The sequence below is a fragment of the Micromys minutus genome, assembly GCF_963924665.1.
Source record: "Micromys minutus genome assembly, chromosome: 2".
Lineage (NCBI taxonomy): Eukaryota > Metazoa > Chordata > Mammalia > Rodentia > Muridae > Micromys > Micromys minutus.
This window is the reverse complement of record NC_137971.1, coordinates 81,091,211-81,107,439: the sequence shown is the minus strand read 5'-3', so window position 1 is coordinate 81,107,439 and position 16,229 is coordinate 81,091,211. Positions and strand designations below refer to the sequence as shown.

General features: G+C 44.0%; 1 protein-coding gene across 8 annotated transcripts in view; it reads right to left on the bottom strand.

Moving 5' to 3' along the window:
- Positions 1-4,975: 4,975 nt before the first annotated feature.
- The window catches only part of SOX6 (SRY-box transcription factor 6), a 528,984-nt gene continuing 517,730 nt past the window's right edge, over positions 4,976-16,229 (bottom strand). For all 8 annotated transcript variants that reach the window (XM_080912300.1, XM_080912306.1, XM_080912305.1 and 5 more), the window contains exon 16: positions 4,976-11,322. In XM_080912300.1, the coding sequence (XP_080768426.1) occupies positions 11,019-11,322 (304 nt within the window). In that variant the 3' untranslated portion in view covers positions 4,976-11,018. The remainder of the gene's footprint in view (positions 11,323-16,229) is intronic.

Genomic DNA, 16,229 nt, shown 5'->3' with positions numbered 1-16,229 from the left:
TGGGTTCCATACGTCAGAAACATATATTGGAGAAAGAAAAGGTTTGCTTGCTGTTCAGCTTAAAGCTGACTTTATGGAAGCTTACAACTGTGGAGCATTGCCCCGTGGGAAAAGAGTTCAGAGAGCATTCTCACTGCAGAACCAGCAAAAGATGGAGACAGTCTCCACTCAGCTTCATTGAACACCTGTATCAGACCAGGCCAGGCCTGAAGCCAAATGGAATATGTGTGGTATATATATTTATGTTACATGTGCTTGTGTATATATGCATATATGTAATTACATGCTTGTTTGTACACATATATATATGCTTGTATAATGTATATATATTCATGTATGTACATGTGTATGCATGTGTATGTTATGTATGTGTATAGGTACATGTGCATATGTGCATGTGTATATGTGTTTGTGTGTGTTCTAGTTATCTAAGTCACTTATTCCTTTTTGATCTCTAAACTATTTAAGCTAGATTCTAGTAACTAGTAGCCAATAACTTATAAATAAACTGATAATTGACTTCACCAATACTTTTTAAAGATTTGTTTATTTAATGTATATGAATACACTGTAGTTGTCTTCAGACACATCAGAAGAGGGCATCGGATCCCATTACAGATGGTTGTGAGCCACCATGTGGTTGCTGGGGATTGAACTCAGGACCTCCGAAAGAGCAGTCAGTGCTCTTAACCACTCAGCCATTGCTCCAGCCCAACTTCACCAATATTGTATGATGTTTACTTCTTTTGTTTTATTTTTTGGGGGGGGGAGGTGTCTCTGATGTCTTTAACTCTCTGAACCAAGCACTTCATGGATGACCAATCACAAAATTGACTGCAATTTACATGTCCGACTGGTCAGATCTTAATATTGCAGAAGTCAATCAATCAGTCAGTCAGTCAGTCAGTCAGTCATTAATCAATCTTCAGCCTTGTCTGGCAAATCCTCTTTTTCGTCTGTCAGCATTAAGAAGCTGAAGTGACGTACAGGGTTTCATTTAAGCTCCTCCTAGTTGCCTATTAAAATCCGCAAAGTTAATTACAGCTCCAAGTTTTGATGGGCCAGTTTACCTCCTATGCTTGTCATTTCCCCGGGTTTTCTTATTTAGATTAACTGGACTTTTGCCACCCCTTGCAGCAGCATTGCAAAAATAGAGAGCCCCAGATATCACACTCAGTTTGGCAGGCATTTGAAATTCAACAGCCTGCAAGCCGATCCAGTTTCTGGGCTGTATTTATAGCTGCAGACTTATCCCCCTTGGTGCGTCTTATCTGACACAGTTTAAGGTCCAAAGCCACTTAGGTTTTCCATGGCATTGTCTAGGGCAGGCTTGCTTGGCTCCTACACCCCCCAGCACATCCACAACCTGTCTTTCTGTCACCTGTGGAGGTCCTGGTTACCTCTGCAAATGGAGACTCTGAGCTTCAGAGGCCTGAGCATGGGGAACTATGACTGCTTGTGGATTTACTTACTTCTCCAGTGGCTCAGGTCCAGGCATTCAGCAGGTGTTATTCTTTTCAACATTCACAAGCATCTTTCCCTAGTGAATTAACTTCTTTAAGATGGGCAATAATCACACGTGGTTTTATGAGGGTATTTATCCAAATATAGAATATGATTACTTTTTGCAATTAAATGCATTCTAATTTCCCTGTAAGCCCTGTCAGCAGGATAGTGTATCATGGCTGAACAGCTGGCTTATCCCTGGCTCAGTATCCTGACTGTTCTTGAGTGATCATACAATTCTTTGGATTTTTTTTTCCTCTGTCTTAATTTGGACACCTGTCTCTGCAACCCATTAATAATAATAACAGTACTTCTTTAATTTCCAAATGGCAGAGGGACTTGCATTATCAGACAACTAATAGAAAGAACCCAAACTCACCACTTCCTATGATACTTATAAAGGGAGTGCTGAGGGCTCACAAAAATTAGCACGTGCTGTTACTTTCAATAGAACTAGAAGTAAGATTTGAAGGGAAGGACGCAGTAGTAAGCACCCTTGCTTGGGTGTGTATGGCAGTGCTAATCAGCACTGACCTATCAGCCTTGACCCAAGATCAGAAACTGGAGATTTTGTTGAGGTTTACATTGGTTTTTGTTTCTCAGCTTCACATTTTAAGTGTAGTTGATGATACTTTTAGGGTCTTTTAAGGACTGATAGAACATGACACCAATATTTTCTGAGCCAGAAAACTGTTAGATGACTTTTCTCTGACTCCGTGGCTTCCCTGCCGATTATTGCTGTTTAAGGCATCTTCTGTTACGGTGCAGACAGAAACATCAATATGAGATCTGTGTTGCCACCTGTATTGTGCTGATGAGTGACATTACTTTCTTTGATGGTCTTGTATAGAAATGAGCACTAGTCAAATTCTACTGCACATACCCCAGGGGACTCACCTTAGTATGGGGCTAGACTGCTTTGAACATTTCTGTCAGTATCTGGACTGAGAGGGAACCAAACCCCCTTTTCGACAAGGTTGTAATAGCTTCAGTGCCTCCTACTCACAGTTTCTTTGAGAATTTCAGCTTTCCCCTGAGCTACTTCCTCAGAGATGGCCTCTTCTGGGGTCTGTGGGTCCTGGTAACAACATACTGTCCTTGGCAGCTCAGTTTACAACACGGATGTCAATTTCAGGAATTGGTGTCAACAGTGGCCCCAAGCAAGGCCCTGTGAAGGGAAGCTGTAGTTGGAAGCGGGTTTGTCAGGGAAACAGTAAACAGGCAGGCCCCCAGTACAGCAGATGATGCCCTACAGCAACATTCAGACCCTTCTTTCCTAACTCCCACAACAAGGTGGAGTTGGTGTGCTTTACTTTCAAATTGGGTGAGAATCCTGACTTGCATTGTGAGTTATAAAAGAAGTCACAACTTTGGCTTGCCCCCCCCCCTCTCTCTCTCTCTCTCTCACACACACACACACACACCACACACCACACACACACACACACACACACACACACACACACACATACACCACACATGCAGTTCGCATGCTGCAAGGCAAATAGGGCCACACTCTGCCCTGGGTGCAGGAATAGGTTAGATAGAGAATAGAAGGAGCAACTGGAAGGAGAACGTCTGTCACTGTTGGTCCTTGTCAATTGGATTGCATTTGGAACCACCTAGAAGTCACTCCTGGGTGTGTCTGAGTTGACTTTCCAGAGTTTACCAGGAGGGAGAGCGACCCTGAACGTGGCTATCTTCATCCCATGGGCTAGAGAGTCCTACACTGAAAAAAAAAAAAAATGGAGAAACAAACTGAATTCCAGCATTTGTTTTCCTTTGCTTCCGGATTGCGGGTGCAATAGAACCAGCAGTCAGCTCCTGCGGCCATGTTTTCTCTGCCATGTGGACCACATCCTCAAACTGTGAGCCAAGGTGCGAAGCCTTTGTCAAGAACTACTCAGAGACGTTGAGAAAAATAACACAATGTCTGTGCAGGTAGGGATACTTAAAGCATACAACAAATTAGAAAGCTCTGGAAGAGTCCGAGGGAACCTTCCAAGGAGTCATGGTCACACTGCCAGAAACCCTCAGAATGGACTTGACCTGGGTGAGCTTTAGTCCCGTCCTCAACAAAACATGGGATAACATGGGAACTGAAGCACACATGTTCTCTCAAAGTGTTACGTGGGAGCTCAGAAACTGGGGTTTGGGGAAAAACCTCAGAAAGTGGAGAGAAAAACAAGTGGGAATTTCCCAAACAGAAAAGTGACATTTCCCTCAGAAGGGAAATTGTGTGGCCCAGTATGGAAAACAAGCTGCGGAGTGTGAGAGAAGTAGCAAGGAATTCTGGGTATGTTAGACTCCTGAGCAAGATGAGACTGTATGTAGAGCTTTGGCTGCCAAGGGAGGAAGTGAGTCTGACCTGATCATCAGTGAAAAGCCAAAGACTATAGGAAAGCAGGGAGGGCAGGCTTGGGCTTTGTGAAAACCTCTGGTAGTAGAGGGACTAGGGATGAAAACAGCCTGGAAGAGGGAGACAGGCTCAGACATTTGCTGGGCAGAGGTAACAGGTAGCCGTGTAGTCAGGCTCTCTGCAATGTCTGCCAAGTCCATTCTTTAATGTCAGGCTTACCTAGGATTTTCAAGACCTCTGGGCAAATGGGAGTGGTGACATGTGAGCGCAACCTCAGTACTTAGGAGTTCAAGGCCAGTCTGGGTTGCATAGGAAGTTTTAGCTCACTTGGAGTTACACGAAACCCTAGATAAACCCCATAACAGCAGAAAACATGCTGGCAAAAGCCTTTGGGTGCCAGAGGGAGGCCTTAAGAGATGCATGGTTCTAGATTTAGTCAGCTTGTCTCAGCTTCCTTGGGAAAAAGCTTCACAGGTTCCTGGCTTCCCCTGAAGAGGACTTAGTATAGGGAATATCAAGAAGCCACTGGGTCTCTTGCCCTCATTCTCTCTGTTACTCTGGCCTGATCTAGCTCTGGTGTGACAAGTCTACTCTAAGGCCCACCCATTCTGGACCCTCAGACTCTGAGCCCCATGGGATTGTCTGTAAACACACCAAAAGACACTGTAACTGGGGCGGAAGTTCCCTCTAGGGGCCACTCAACTGTAGAAGGAGCTAGGAGCTTCCGGAAAGAGGCAGAAGCCACATCGACTCAGCACTTCTAGCACAGTAAGCTGCTCTGCTTAGGGAGGCTGGAGCCCAGGGCCTTCACCTTTGTCCCAGCTCATTCACTATCAAAAAGAAGTCAGGAGGCAGGGAGTGACTTTCTCCCCAATCTTTTCTTGAAGAACCCACACCTGCTCCTTCCTCCTATCAAAGGTCACAAGCGTTTCTTGTTGCAAAGGCGTGTGGGTCATGTGAAGCAGGTAAAGGGCTGAGGAGCTGCCAGGTAAGCCCCGAGGCACCCTACAGGCAGCCTCCAGGCTCTGGCAGGAGGTGTCTATAAGTTTGGGTCTGGCTGTACTCTGTGGGGGAGGGGTTTGGGGGCACAGACTAAGCCAAACACAGAGGTCATAAAACAAAATTTATCTTTAATTGGTAAGTGTCAACAGCAGTACAAAAGATGGAGTGATGACAACTAGTTTAGGGTAGAGGACAGTCTTGAGGTAAATGAGCATAAATAGGCAGTTCCTATAGACACTCCCCCGCGGGCCTGAGCCCTCTCATGGCATATACATTATCACCCAAGGATGGCGTGTCTAACACATATCGGGAAAGCACCTTGTGCAAAGAGGGGAAAAGTAGCTAAGGTGCCAACGTATTCCAGGATAGACAAAGACGGCACGCCTTTCTATCTCATCCTGTCCCTTAATTGTGAGGCAGAGCAGGAAAGCCCTGGACAAGTCCCACTGGAGGGTGTTCCATGCTGAGTTTGTCTCATGCCAATACTGTCCAACGAGATCCAAGAGGTCTGTGTATGTGACAAAGCTAGGGGCCGTGAGCCACTCCTTTCCATTGGAAGAGATTCTGTTGTTGTTTTGTTTTTGCTTTTGTTTTTCCCAATTCTTTAAGTCCTTAGCAAACTTCTTTTTACCACTATCCAGAGGAGAGTATGTGAAAGCTGTGATGGTAACCCTTCAGGTCATTTAAAAACTTTACACTGGACTGTACAAGATTTTTTTTTTGATAAACTATTTACATTTTCAGACTTTCAAACATATTCAAAGCAGCAATAGACACTAGTTATTTAATGCTTGTTTGTTTTTCTAATTGCCCAAAATAGTTACCAGCCTTGGGCCAAGTAGGTACCTGTGGTATTCATAGAGTTTCAACAAAGAAAATCTGCATTTAAAATTTGCTGGAGGGTGTGCCGAATGTCCCTAGAGTTTCAAGGGTCACACCCATAGTGTTGCTATGGGAACCAATGCACAGTACCTTGACAACAGAGTTGTAGTTGTCTGGACAGCCCTACATAAGCTTTACTCTTCAAAACAGCAGCCAGCATGTCAGTCCAGCATGTCAGTGAGTTGTGCTGATTAAATTAACATAGAATACAATCTCACAATATACATCACAAACAAATTACAATGTAGGCAAAGAAAAGAGGAGTTACAGTAAGATAAGTTATGTAGTAACAGCTTAGAGGCTCGTATAGGGTAATTCAGAATTGTACATGGCAAAGACAAGAATGAGCAAAATCAAGTGCTAAACATCCTAATGTGCTGCAAGCTGGAGAAGGTACAGTGAAGGCTGAGCTTTAAAGGGGGAGAATAAATGCTCTCTGATGAAGAAAGGCAATGGACAACACACACCAGCAGGCCTGCGATGTGTAGCAACGGCAATTAAGTGTTCGCACATTCCCCAGACTCCACGAGTGCCACACATGGAAGCCCTGCTCTATGCCTGCAGTTCTACGAAAATAAGACCAGCAAGAAATATCACCTCCTCACCTTGCACAAGCTTCTGTGTCAATAGAAGGGAGTCTTTAAGAAGCCTTGACTTCCATCCTTCCCTCAGCCTCTCCACCTCTGCCCTCAAGTGACAGTTAACAGGTGTTTGGAAAGGACAGGATGGGGACAAAAAGAAACTATGCTTGCAATGTCTGGATTTTCAACCTACTTTTGCTAAGCAGACCCAGGATCATGTGTGGCCTCAGAAATAACGTGATTGGCAGGAGGAATACCTGCCCATGAAGAAGTCATGTCAGGCGTTAGAGGGCCTAAGAAAAGCAGAGCGAGTGAGACAAGCGAGGTCACTGCTGTCATTACACTTTGAGAATGAGCTCAAGTGACAGCCTGATCCTTAGAGGAAATGTGCACACCAGGCAAGGACACAGCCAATGTGGTTGCTGTTTTCTCAATAAAGAGGAAGAGCTGGCTATCTTCTCAACTGGTTCTTCTAGATACAGATCTTTGCTGCTGTTGGCACTTGGTACAGGACTTTATGGCCCCAAACTAAGGATCTGGTAAAGTCAGTTTATTGGAAATGAGGAACTAGAGAGAGACACACCCTCCTCGGTGGCATCAGTGTGACCAGGCCGTTTCTACTGAAGGAGTGGTCATCCTTGATTGCTGAGCTCCTGGCTCAGGAGCCCTTATACTAGGGATGCAGCCTGGCTCTATGGCAGCCGGGTGTCAGCCCTAGAGGGATCACACACTTTTTTAGCACTCCCAGCTCACTTAGGGCAAATGTCCAGAGAAGGCCAGCATTTGACAAGTGGAATAGCACTGTGAGACCACACCTGAATTTAGAAGCTTGCCTGGGAGTCAGTATCGGGCTTTGGAGAAGGAATGCAGGCTGAGGACAGGCTAGAGGGTATCAAATGGCGCGTGATGCAAACCTGAAAGGTTGAGAGAGTGTTTTCAAAAAAAAACATAGCCTAGAATTTGCCAGCGAGGAAGAGAAACTGCCAACTAGGCTTCTCATGTCCATAAATGAACCTTCTCTCTGTGTCCCCATATTCCTTTCTCTTTGCCCCGTCTTCCTATTCCACAGAGCCTGTTTGTTAGTAAGAAGGCTGTGTATCAACACTGTTATTCCCAGTTGACAAAGAAAGACATGATTTTGTGAATTCGTTGATGGAGACAAACCCCGGCTTTGATTTTAAGATAGTGTAAAATGGGGAATGAAACATTGCAAAAAGGTGACTCTAGATTGCCCTTGGCTGGTGCTGTGGAGTTTATACTAACCTTGCAGGCAGATCTTTACCTCTGAAATGCAACTCCTGCTTCTTGCCATTCTAGGCCACAGAACTATCTGGACAGATGGGTCCGAAATTGCAAAGCAAACAGACTTTCTTTTAGCTCTGCTGGAAACTGTGTGTGCACCTCCTCAGATTTCTATCTAGAAATAGGGGGAGTCTGAGCTGGGGCCCAGTGGGTTCCAGACTGTGTGAGAACCAGGTGGGGGTCCTGCTGTCTTGGCTGAGGATGGACACTGCCTCACTGGAGCTGATAGATCTCTGTCCACACTAAATGTGATGGGCCAGCTTTTAGTGTGGAGCAACACATATGAATAGAGAACAGAAAGAAGATACATAACTTATATGTCACTAGGAATTCATGAACCAAAAATAAACTCTATTTCTATGTTATATTTACACAATTAGAAAACTCTAAGAATGAGATGGTGAAGTCATAAAAACTTTGCTTAAGCCCCACTGATGTAAGTGATCTCTGTGATTGTCATTCTCCATTCCCATGGATGTTTAGAGCCAAGTGTGGCTAATAAATAGAATAAACTGTGTATGCACAAAATTTAGATTTGAATACAGCATCACTGTCTGAGCCAATGAAAGAGGCATTCATACCCGCTCATTCCCAGACAGCTTTTGTACTTGAGAATATGGCTAGAAGTTACTGGACCCCTGTGCTGAGGCTGAGCTGGAGCTGACACAGAGTGTTCCTACACACATGTATTTTGCATAAATAAATGAAATAACAAGACATAAAAATGACTCAGATCCGGCAACTGTGAGGCAAGCCCACACGAGTCGAAACAGGTGACTTTTGTTCATGTAGTTTCCATACCAGTTTCACATTAGTCAGTGATAAAAATACCATTTATATCCAGTGCTTGTAACACGTATGAAACAACATCTGCGAGTGTGTGGGGTTTTTTCTTTTTCTTTTTCTTACTACAAGCAAAATCAAGTCTCAATCCTAAAGAACAGTTCTTTGTTCTCTACTAGCCCAGAATATTATTTTGGCATGGTCATAAAAATTAACAAAATTAACGACTAAGCTAAATGTTTGCCTTTGTGCAGAATTAATTACATACAATACAATGCTAGCCATACGACATCCTACCTATGTAGCACAGTTTATTTAAAAAAATAGAACAAACAAACAAAACCGAAAACAAACATACCAATGAGAGCAGAAGCCAAAGAGAAGTGGGGAAGCATGAGGAGAAACTGAGGAGGAGAAAGAGTCCAAGAGATCAGTAAGACATAATAAATATTCATCTCGGTTTTGAAAAGTGACCTCCTCCTCACATGATCAATGTACGAGAACGAAGTTCCAATCCCCTGTTAATAATATTAAGAACAAAACATTCCTAGCAGTACCTTAAACAGCTTATGGAGAGTCTCAGCTAGTGACTCAGGGGCCATCTCTTGGCTAGACCTATTTATTGCTATTAGGTATGGCCTGGAGCACTCTTTAAATAAATATGAAGTTTTACTACTTTTTTCCCAAGTGACAAAATGGCTCAATTTTTGACGGAGCTGTTCTTTGTCCTGATGCTTAGATGCTAGGCTGTATTTATTGTTCACTGGCACCTCCCACCCAAGGGCTCTGAGTGAGGTTCCCTGGAAGCATCAGGCCTAGGTTCAGGATGGTCAGACTCACAAGTTTGTAGAACTGCCTGTAGTTAGATGGGAGAGGAGCCTTGATACCTCTCAGCCCTGCAGCACGTCTCCAGAGCTCACCTTGAGTGACAAGAGCAGATCAGCAGTGGTCACAAGCAGCCACTGAGAAACCAGGTCTTCAGAGGAGCTGGTGGGTACCTCCAGACGCCATCTGTCCCTAGGAGCTGGCAGCACACCCATACTTTCCCTTCCCTGTGGTTTCCTTTCACCCTGCCTTTCCTTTGAGCTGTCTGACAACCTGTAGACTTTGCAAAGATCTCCATGAAAGTGCCAGCTGGGGCCAGGAAGCTAAGTAAAGGTGACAGCATGCCAGCTCCAATGTAGACTCTTGGTGGCCCATGGTACTTGAGCTTCAGAGTGACTGTGAGAGGCTCCTTGACTGGGAGTCACCACTGCTGACCCTCATTGCTAAATGGAACTCAGGTTCTACTGATAACTGAAAAACTGAATGAGGAAGAAACTCTAGTCAAAGACCTGAGGTCACAGTGACTCCTGGGGGCACACATGTTTAAATGTAGGACACCTTGACGCAGATGCACAACCGTGCAGCCAGATATACACTCATCTCTAAAAACAACAATATATGCATGTGCTAGCATCACTTCAGAAATGTTTCCATGGGCTCTGGGGACATGATATTGCTATGTACATCTTTTGTATCCAGCAGGAAAAAGAGGTTAAAGGGCAAGGAGGGCAAAAAAAATATTAAATTAATGCCACCAATAACTTTTAAAATAAATAGTAAGTGGACCCTTGACATTCTGGAATGAATAAATTATTTAAGAGAACAATGTGTTAAGATTGAATGTCAGGGCAAAAGGCAAGGAAGAATGGATGTAGTGAGAGGCGGTCTCAGACAGGGGAGCCCACCGTGTTGGTGTCTGGTGTGGTCTCAGACAGGGGAGCCCACTGTATGGTGTCCGGTGTGGTGACTGCTCTGATCTATGGCATCCCACACCACACACTGATGGCACATCAAGAGGCAAACACAACTGGGTTCATGCACTGTGGCAGCCTTGCTCATTCCTTACAATATCTTGTCACCAGATTCCTGAGTACTTCACCATTTTCTGGAAAAAAAAAATGTGGTTTGCTATTTTATTTTAAGATGCCAAAGATTGTCTAAGACTTTGCAGTGTCTCCTGTAAGACTTTCAAAATAGTTAAGATTCAAAGTTATGAAAAAGTTTGGCACATTCAAAGTTGAATTCTACACATGGAAAAAAAAATGGAATTCCGAGGCCTTTAGAACATGTTCTATGTACAGCCGCTCACTGTGGACTTGTCCGCCTTCACAAAATCCTCAGTTGTTGTGTAAAGTAATTCAGAATAAAAACACATTCACAACCTGTAGCCGGCACAGCATACCTGAGTGAGAATGTTTAACCCCATCTAAAACAGTAACTTAAACCCTTTGTCAACATCCAAAAGAAAAATAGTAAGACAGAAATGTAAGACTCGTAAGACGGCGATGGGTGGAGATAGGTTTCCAAGTCCCGGTGTCTCATAATTAATACGTCTTCACCTAAATAAACAACAACAGTAACGGTAACGACGAAAACTCAAGTTTATGAAAAAAATCAGGAAAACGTCATCTGTCTCACACGTTACGAAGCAATTAAGACCATTCTGCTGATGTATTGTGGAGCCACAAATGCATGCGGGCTCTTTAAGAACTTTGTTGTTGTTGGTGGGGAAAGGGAGCGAAATGTCAGAGTGTTTTAATTCAGCAAACAAAAGCTCCTCAGTTGGCACTGACAGGCTCTGGGGCCTCGTTTTCGCTGCTATAGTCTGATTTGGGATCATCTTCGTAGTCGTCATAGGCTTCCATTTCATCCTCTCCATTAATCATGTCGTTCCCAGCCAGGCTTGCGCCGTCCATCTTCATACCATACGTGCTCTGGATGACAGGGAGGCTGGGCTCTGGGCTGGCAGAGGTGCTAGAGCAGTCAGATGTCATTTGAGGTGATGGTGTGGTCGTTGCCATAGTAATAGCACCAGGATACACAACACCTGTTCCTGTGGTGATGGGAATCTGAGGCTGTTGCCTATATAGATTCAAAAACAAAATGAAAGAGAGAGGGAATCACTATAGGTTCTCACATGAGACCCGGGACTTCCTAACCCACGTTTGCCAAACCAAGCCCTCTGTAACATGTTAAGTGGCCAGAAGTGACAAAAAATACTCTTGGAAGAATCCCTGGACTGTTCTAAAGCTGCGGCCGGTGGTTAAATAATACAACGCAGCAATTTGCTGACAGTTTCACAGCATAAAGGCAGGACTTCAACTTGGCAAATATCACAGAGCTCAGATCACACTTGGCACTGGGTTGGGCACAAATGCTGCAGTTAAGACCACAGAGGTCCATCTGAGACCATTTTTAAAAAGAGACCAGAGAGAAGTTTTTAAAAAAAAAAAAAAAAAAAACCGAGAGGCATGGGCATGTTGTAATGATACTTAAGTGGGTTGGTATCATCTTCAACTTGGTTTGAGAACTATGGATGAAAGATAAAAACGGGAAAGGGCCTGGCAAGTCCTGGACAGTCCCATTTGGCAAAGGATTCACTCCGCCTCTATTCTAATGTGTCCTTGTTTCTTTAGCTGGACTTTCCAGGCTAGGGTCTTTCCAAAATAATCATCTTGAATATCATTACTCCTGAGGCTGAGGATGAAGCTGGGGCTGGAGAACTCAGTAATAAAGAGCAGTGAGCTTTACACTCTAATAATAAGAGACACCAGGCATGCTGCTCCTGATGCGTCCTAGCAGATGCCAAGTGGAGTCACACCAGATCACCTCTTTATACTGTGTCCCCAGTTCAAACAAACCAGCAGATCTTGTGACCGTCAAGTTCTCCTGTGCAGCAAGAGCTGCTCCCTTTCACTCAGGACACAAGAATTAAAGGTCTACCCAACTCAGATACTGTGCCTGAGGTGTCATTTATCAAGTGGTCCTTAGTGGTTATGGGCAGCAAATTATAGTCAGCGTCCACCTCAAGCACCACTGGTGTGACTCTTCCTGAGCCTCGTCCATACTTTTGTAAAAATGGGTCAGGGTGTTCTGGAAGGTCCCTTGCCTTGGTGTAACCAAGGCTTCTAGTCAGTCATCATATGAATAATTTTTATTAGGCTTCTTCATTAATTAGACTTTCTATCCACCTTTCTCTCACAGAAAGCCATGCGTGTGTATAAAGCAGCCTTGTTGCCATCCTGTCCGGTCTGGGACTCTCCAGGATGGGTGTTATTTCCTCACAGAGGTATCCAGCCTTATTTATAGAAGGAGAAAAGCCAGGATGCCTGGAGATATGTGCTCACACTGCCTTTAATGACCTTCAGTCACCAGAGGGATATCCCAGATTCTTTAACCCTTTACTAACATAAGACGCATGTTTGTGTGATTATAGTATGTACACACACACACACACACACACACACACACAAATTGACGTATCTTTGTTCAACAAGCATGACTACAGCCCTTGAGGTCTTATCACCCTTGAGTTGATAAAAGCCAAGGACTCCACAGCACCTGGCTAGCTGGGACTGACACAGGAAGCAAGTAATAGAAGTTATATCTATCTGTAGATGCATCGCATGAAATCTTGCTCCCTCTCAAATTCTAAAAACACATGCTTCAAATTTTTTGAAAGTCATTTAGCACAAATATAATTTTATGCTTAACTGCCCAGAGCAGGAGGTACTATATGAAATTTAAAACTATGGATAATTATTGCATATATATACTTTATATTTACATACTTATATGTTTATATATACATAATATCATTGCCCTAATTACAAGTGTAAAGAGAACACTCTTCTACAATATTGACCCATTTTACAGATTTCCTAAGGTGCCAGCTATTCTAAATTTTGCAGACCAACACAAACTATCCAACATCTTCTTTAAATACAGAAAACACATACTTTTCACAAAACAGATGATTGCTTTTTGAAATATTTTAAGCAAAATATCTGTAATGTCATTTATTTTTATGTCTTAAATAAATGTAAATTGTACCCAAAGCCGAGCCCTCTCGTAACTTAACTTTTCCAATTACTGGGATTCCTCTGTGGCTCATTGCTGGTGCTCCTCTCCAGCCTCTTGCCTACCTACCACTTCCTCGGTCACTGCCGCCATGCTGGGTCCAGGCCCCAAGATGAACTTAGGCAGAGAAATTGCAGTAGCCTGCTGCTCTCCACACTAAAACACACGCTGCACACATTCTCCAGGCACACTCCTCTCTCTCCTGCTTTCAATATTCATCAAATATCTGACTTCTCATGTAAGGCTGACAATGTGGTTTTTCATATGTCATATGCCATATGTCTAGGGCAAACTAGACACAGTAGATGAGACTTTCTGGAAGTTCTCACCATAGAACTGACTTGCTCATGGCTCTGAATCCAACCCTCTACCTGTACTGTGCAACTTTTAGTAAGTCCATAATCTGACAGGAAGGCCTCTTGCTGGTACTCTGGACCTATTTTCATGGCTTACTAAGGATTCCCTCTAGCTATGGTCTTTTCCCACCCACATCAGCATGTATACTCTCCCCTCCTCTCCAGCTGCTCAACTTCTCCGATTCCTAAAACAAAACTCAGGAAGGCCGTCTCTCTTCATTGCTTCCACTCAGTTCCTTCTTAGACTCATCTCGATTACTTGCAATCCTGCACTGAAAGGACTCAGGAGGAGATCACCAACAATCTCCAGACTATTTAATCCAAAATCAGCTTGGTCCTCATCCAGTTCTGTGGCTTTAAACAGTATCTGTGTGCTGACTATGTCAATGTTTGTATCTCTAGCAAGTACATCCCTCTTAAACTTACTCCTCTCTCCCTCCTTTCCTCCCTTTCCCACCCTACCACACACGTGGGTGTTCTTTTATGTGGATGCTAAGGACCATCTCAGTCTTACAGAAGTAAAACCACACTCCTGCTCATTCTCTGCATTTCCAGTCTTCATGCGGCCATTCTGATCTTGACAAGCAACCTTTCTAGTTGCTTAAGCCAATCCTTAGCGAGAGTTCTTTCAATTACAGTTAATCCATTAGCAAACTATGTTGGTTCTCCACTGGGCAAATGTCTATCTATCTACATCTTGGCACCTCCACTGCTACACACCTGGTCCAGTCACCAGGTTCAATATGATGTATCCTGGGAGCCTCGCCTCTTCTCAACAGGCTGTTCCTCCTCAGACAAGTCCCAACACAGTGACTAGAGTGATCCTCTCAACACTCAGGCCAAAGCTCAGCATCCTTTGTTTTGCTTTGTTTTTAATTCTTCAAAGCCTTTTCTCTTTGCCTAGAGTAAAAGCCGACTTCACAATGGCCTATAAAGTCTTTTACAGTTTGGCTCTCTATCATCTCTCTGATGTCTGTTCTTTCTACCTATTCCCTCTGCCACTCTGGCCTCTGTCTTTTTGAATAAGCTAGGCATAGCTGTGGCTGGGGACCTTAGGGCCTGCTGTCTTCTCTGCCTAGTATTGGCAGAGCTTGCTTCCTTACCAACTACCAACGTCTTTGTTCTCACTCTCTTAGGAAACTGGAACCTCTGTGACACTCTGCCACTTTCTTGCCTTACTTTGCTTTTCTCTGAAGGCCCTTGTAGCTATTTTATACACTTATTTATTCGTTAATTGTCTGACTTCTTCCATCACTAGGATGTAAGCTTCATTAGGATAGGACTCTCCACTAACATAGCTGCCACGTCTAGACGAGGCCTGAGCACAGTGCACATTCAGTAAATAAATCCCTGCTGAACGTGTAGAGTTACTGGATGAGGGGACAAACTGGTAAATGGGAGGGAAACCCAATGAAAAAAATGTCAGGGGCATTTCAGACAAGAAAAGATATGAGACTAGAAGTCTAGGAGGGACAGTGACAAAGAAAAGGATGTGACAGGCTTTAAAGGCTAAATGATTGTCCTCATAAACAGGTGACCAGCCCAGATGGGCAGGCAGGTTTCAGAGCAGTAAAGGAGGAAGAACCTTCTGGTGTTGCAGAGGTTTTCCAAAGGAAGCAGCTCCCGTGGGAGGCGGCATGCCAGCCTTCCAGGAGCCTGAGTGGACATGCTAAGGATTATAAGGCAAGCACAGAAGGCCTAAGGCCCTCCTGTGGCTGTACCACATTCTGTGGGGATAGAGACTAAAGCTGTATCCTACTCTGGTTCGGTCATCTTATTATTTAGTCTTAGAGACTTCAAACAAACAATTTCAACAGTCTGAGCCGAAGAACGTTGGCTTGTGCAGTTCCTCCACCCAGCCTACCTCACACTTCCTCCATGGCCTCCTCACTATTGCACATCTCACATTTCCTCCCTCACACATAGCCCTCCTTTATTCAGAGTCAGGAATCTACTCTCAACTAGCCAAGGCCCTCCCTCCAGGGTGCCTATGGCTGGTCTGGTCTTACTGCATAGGAAACTCCCTTCCTGGGCTTCAGTTATTCATGCTGATGTGTTTAGATGAGCACTTTATCATGCTTTATGTGTGAACGGCACCTATACCGTGGCTGGTGTGACAAACTATTATCAGCTAACACTGTTATACATTGTCTGGCTTGTTTAACCATTGAATGTGACAAAAAACACTTGTCTATACAAACAATGCCTCATGCTTTGGTGATTTAGTACAGTGCTGGGAATCTTGCTGATATCTAATAGGGCCTTAGCAAGTGACTGCTTAGTCAATAAACAAACCGAAAAATAAAGTCAGCAAATAGCATCAAGCATTGTCTATCAGGAATAATTTTCCTAGAAAGCACTTTTCCTTCCTTTACAGATCAATTTCAAAGTCAAAATTCAAGCACTGCAGATTTCACAGACAGGTGATAGCTGGCAGGCTTTGGGCCCTGCAAATAATGAACATATACATCAAAACAGAAGCTGAAGATATCTTGGAAGTGTTAGCACACAGCTGACAGAGCAGAGTATTACCTGAGCTAGAGAGAGCTCAGC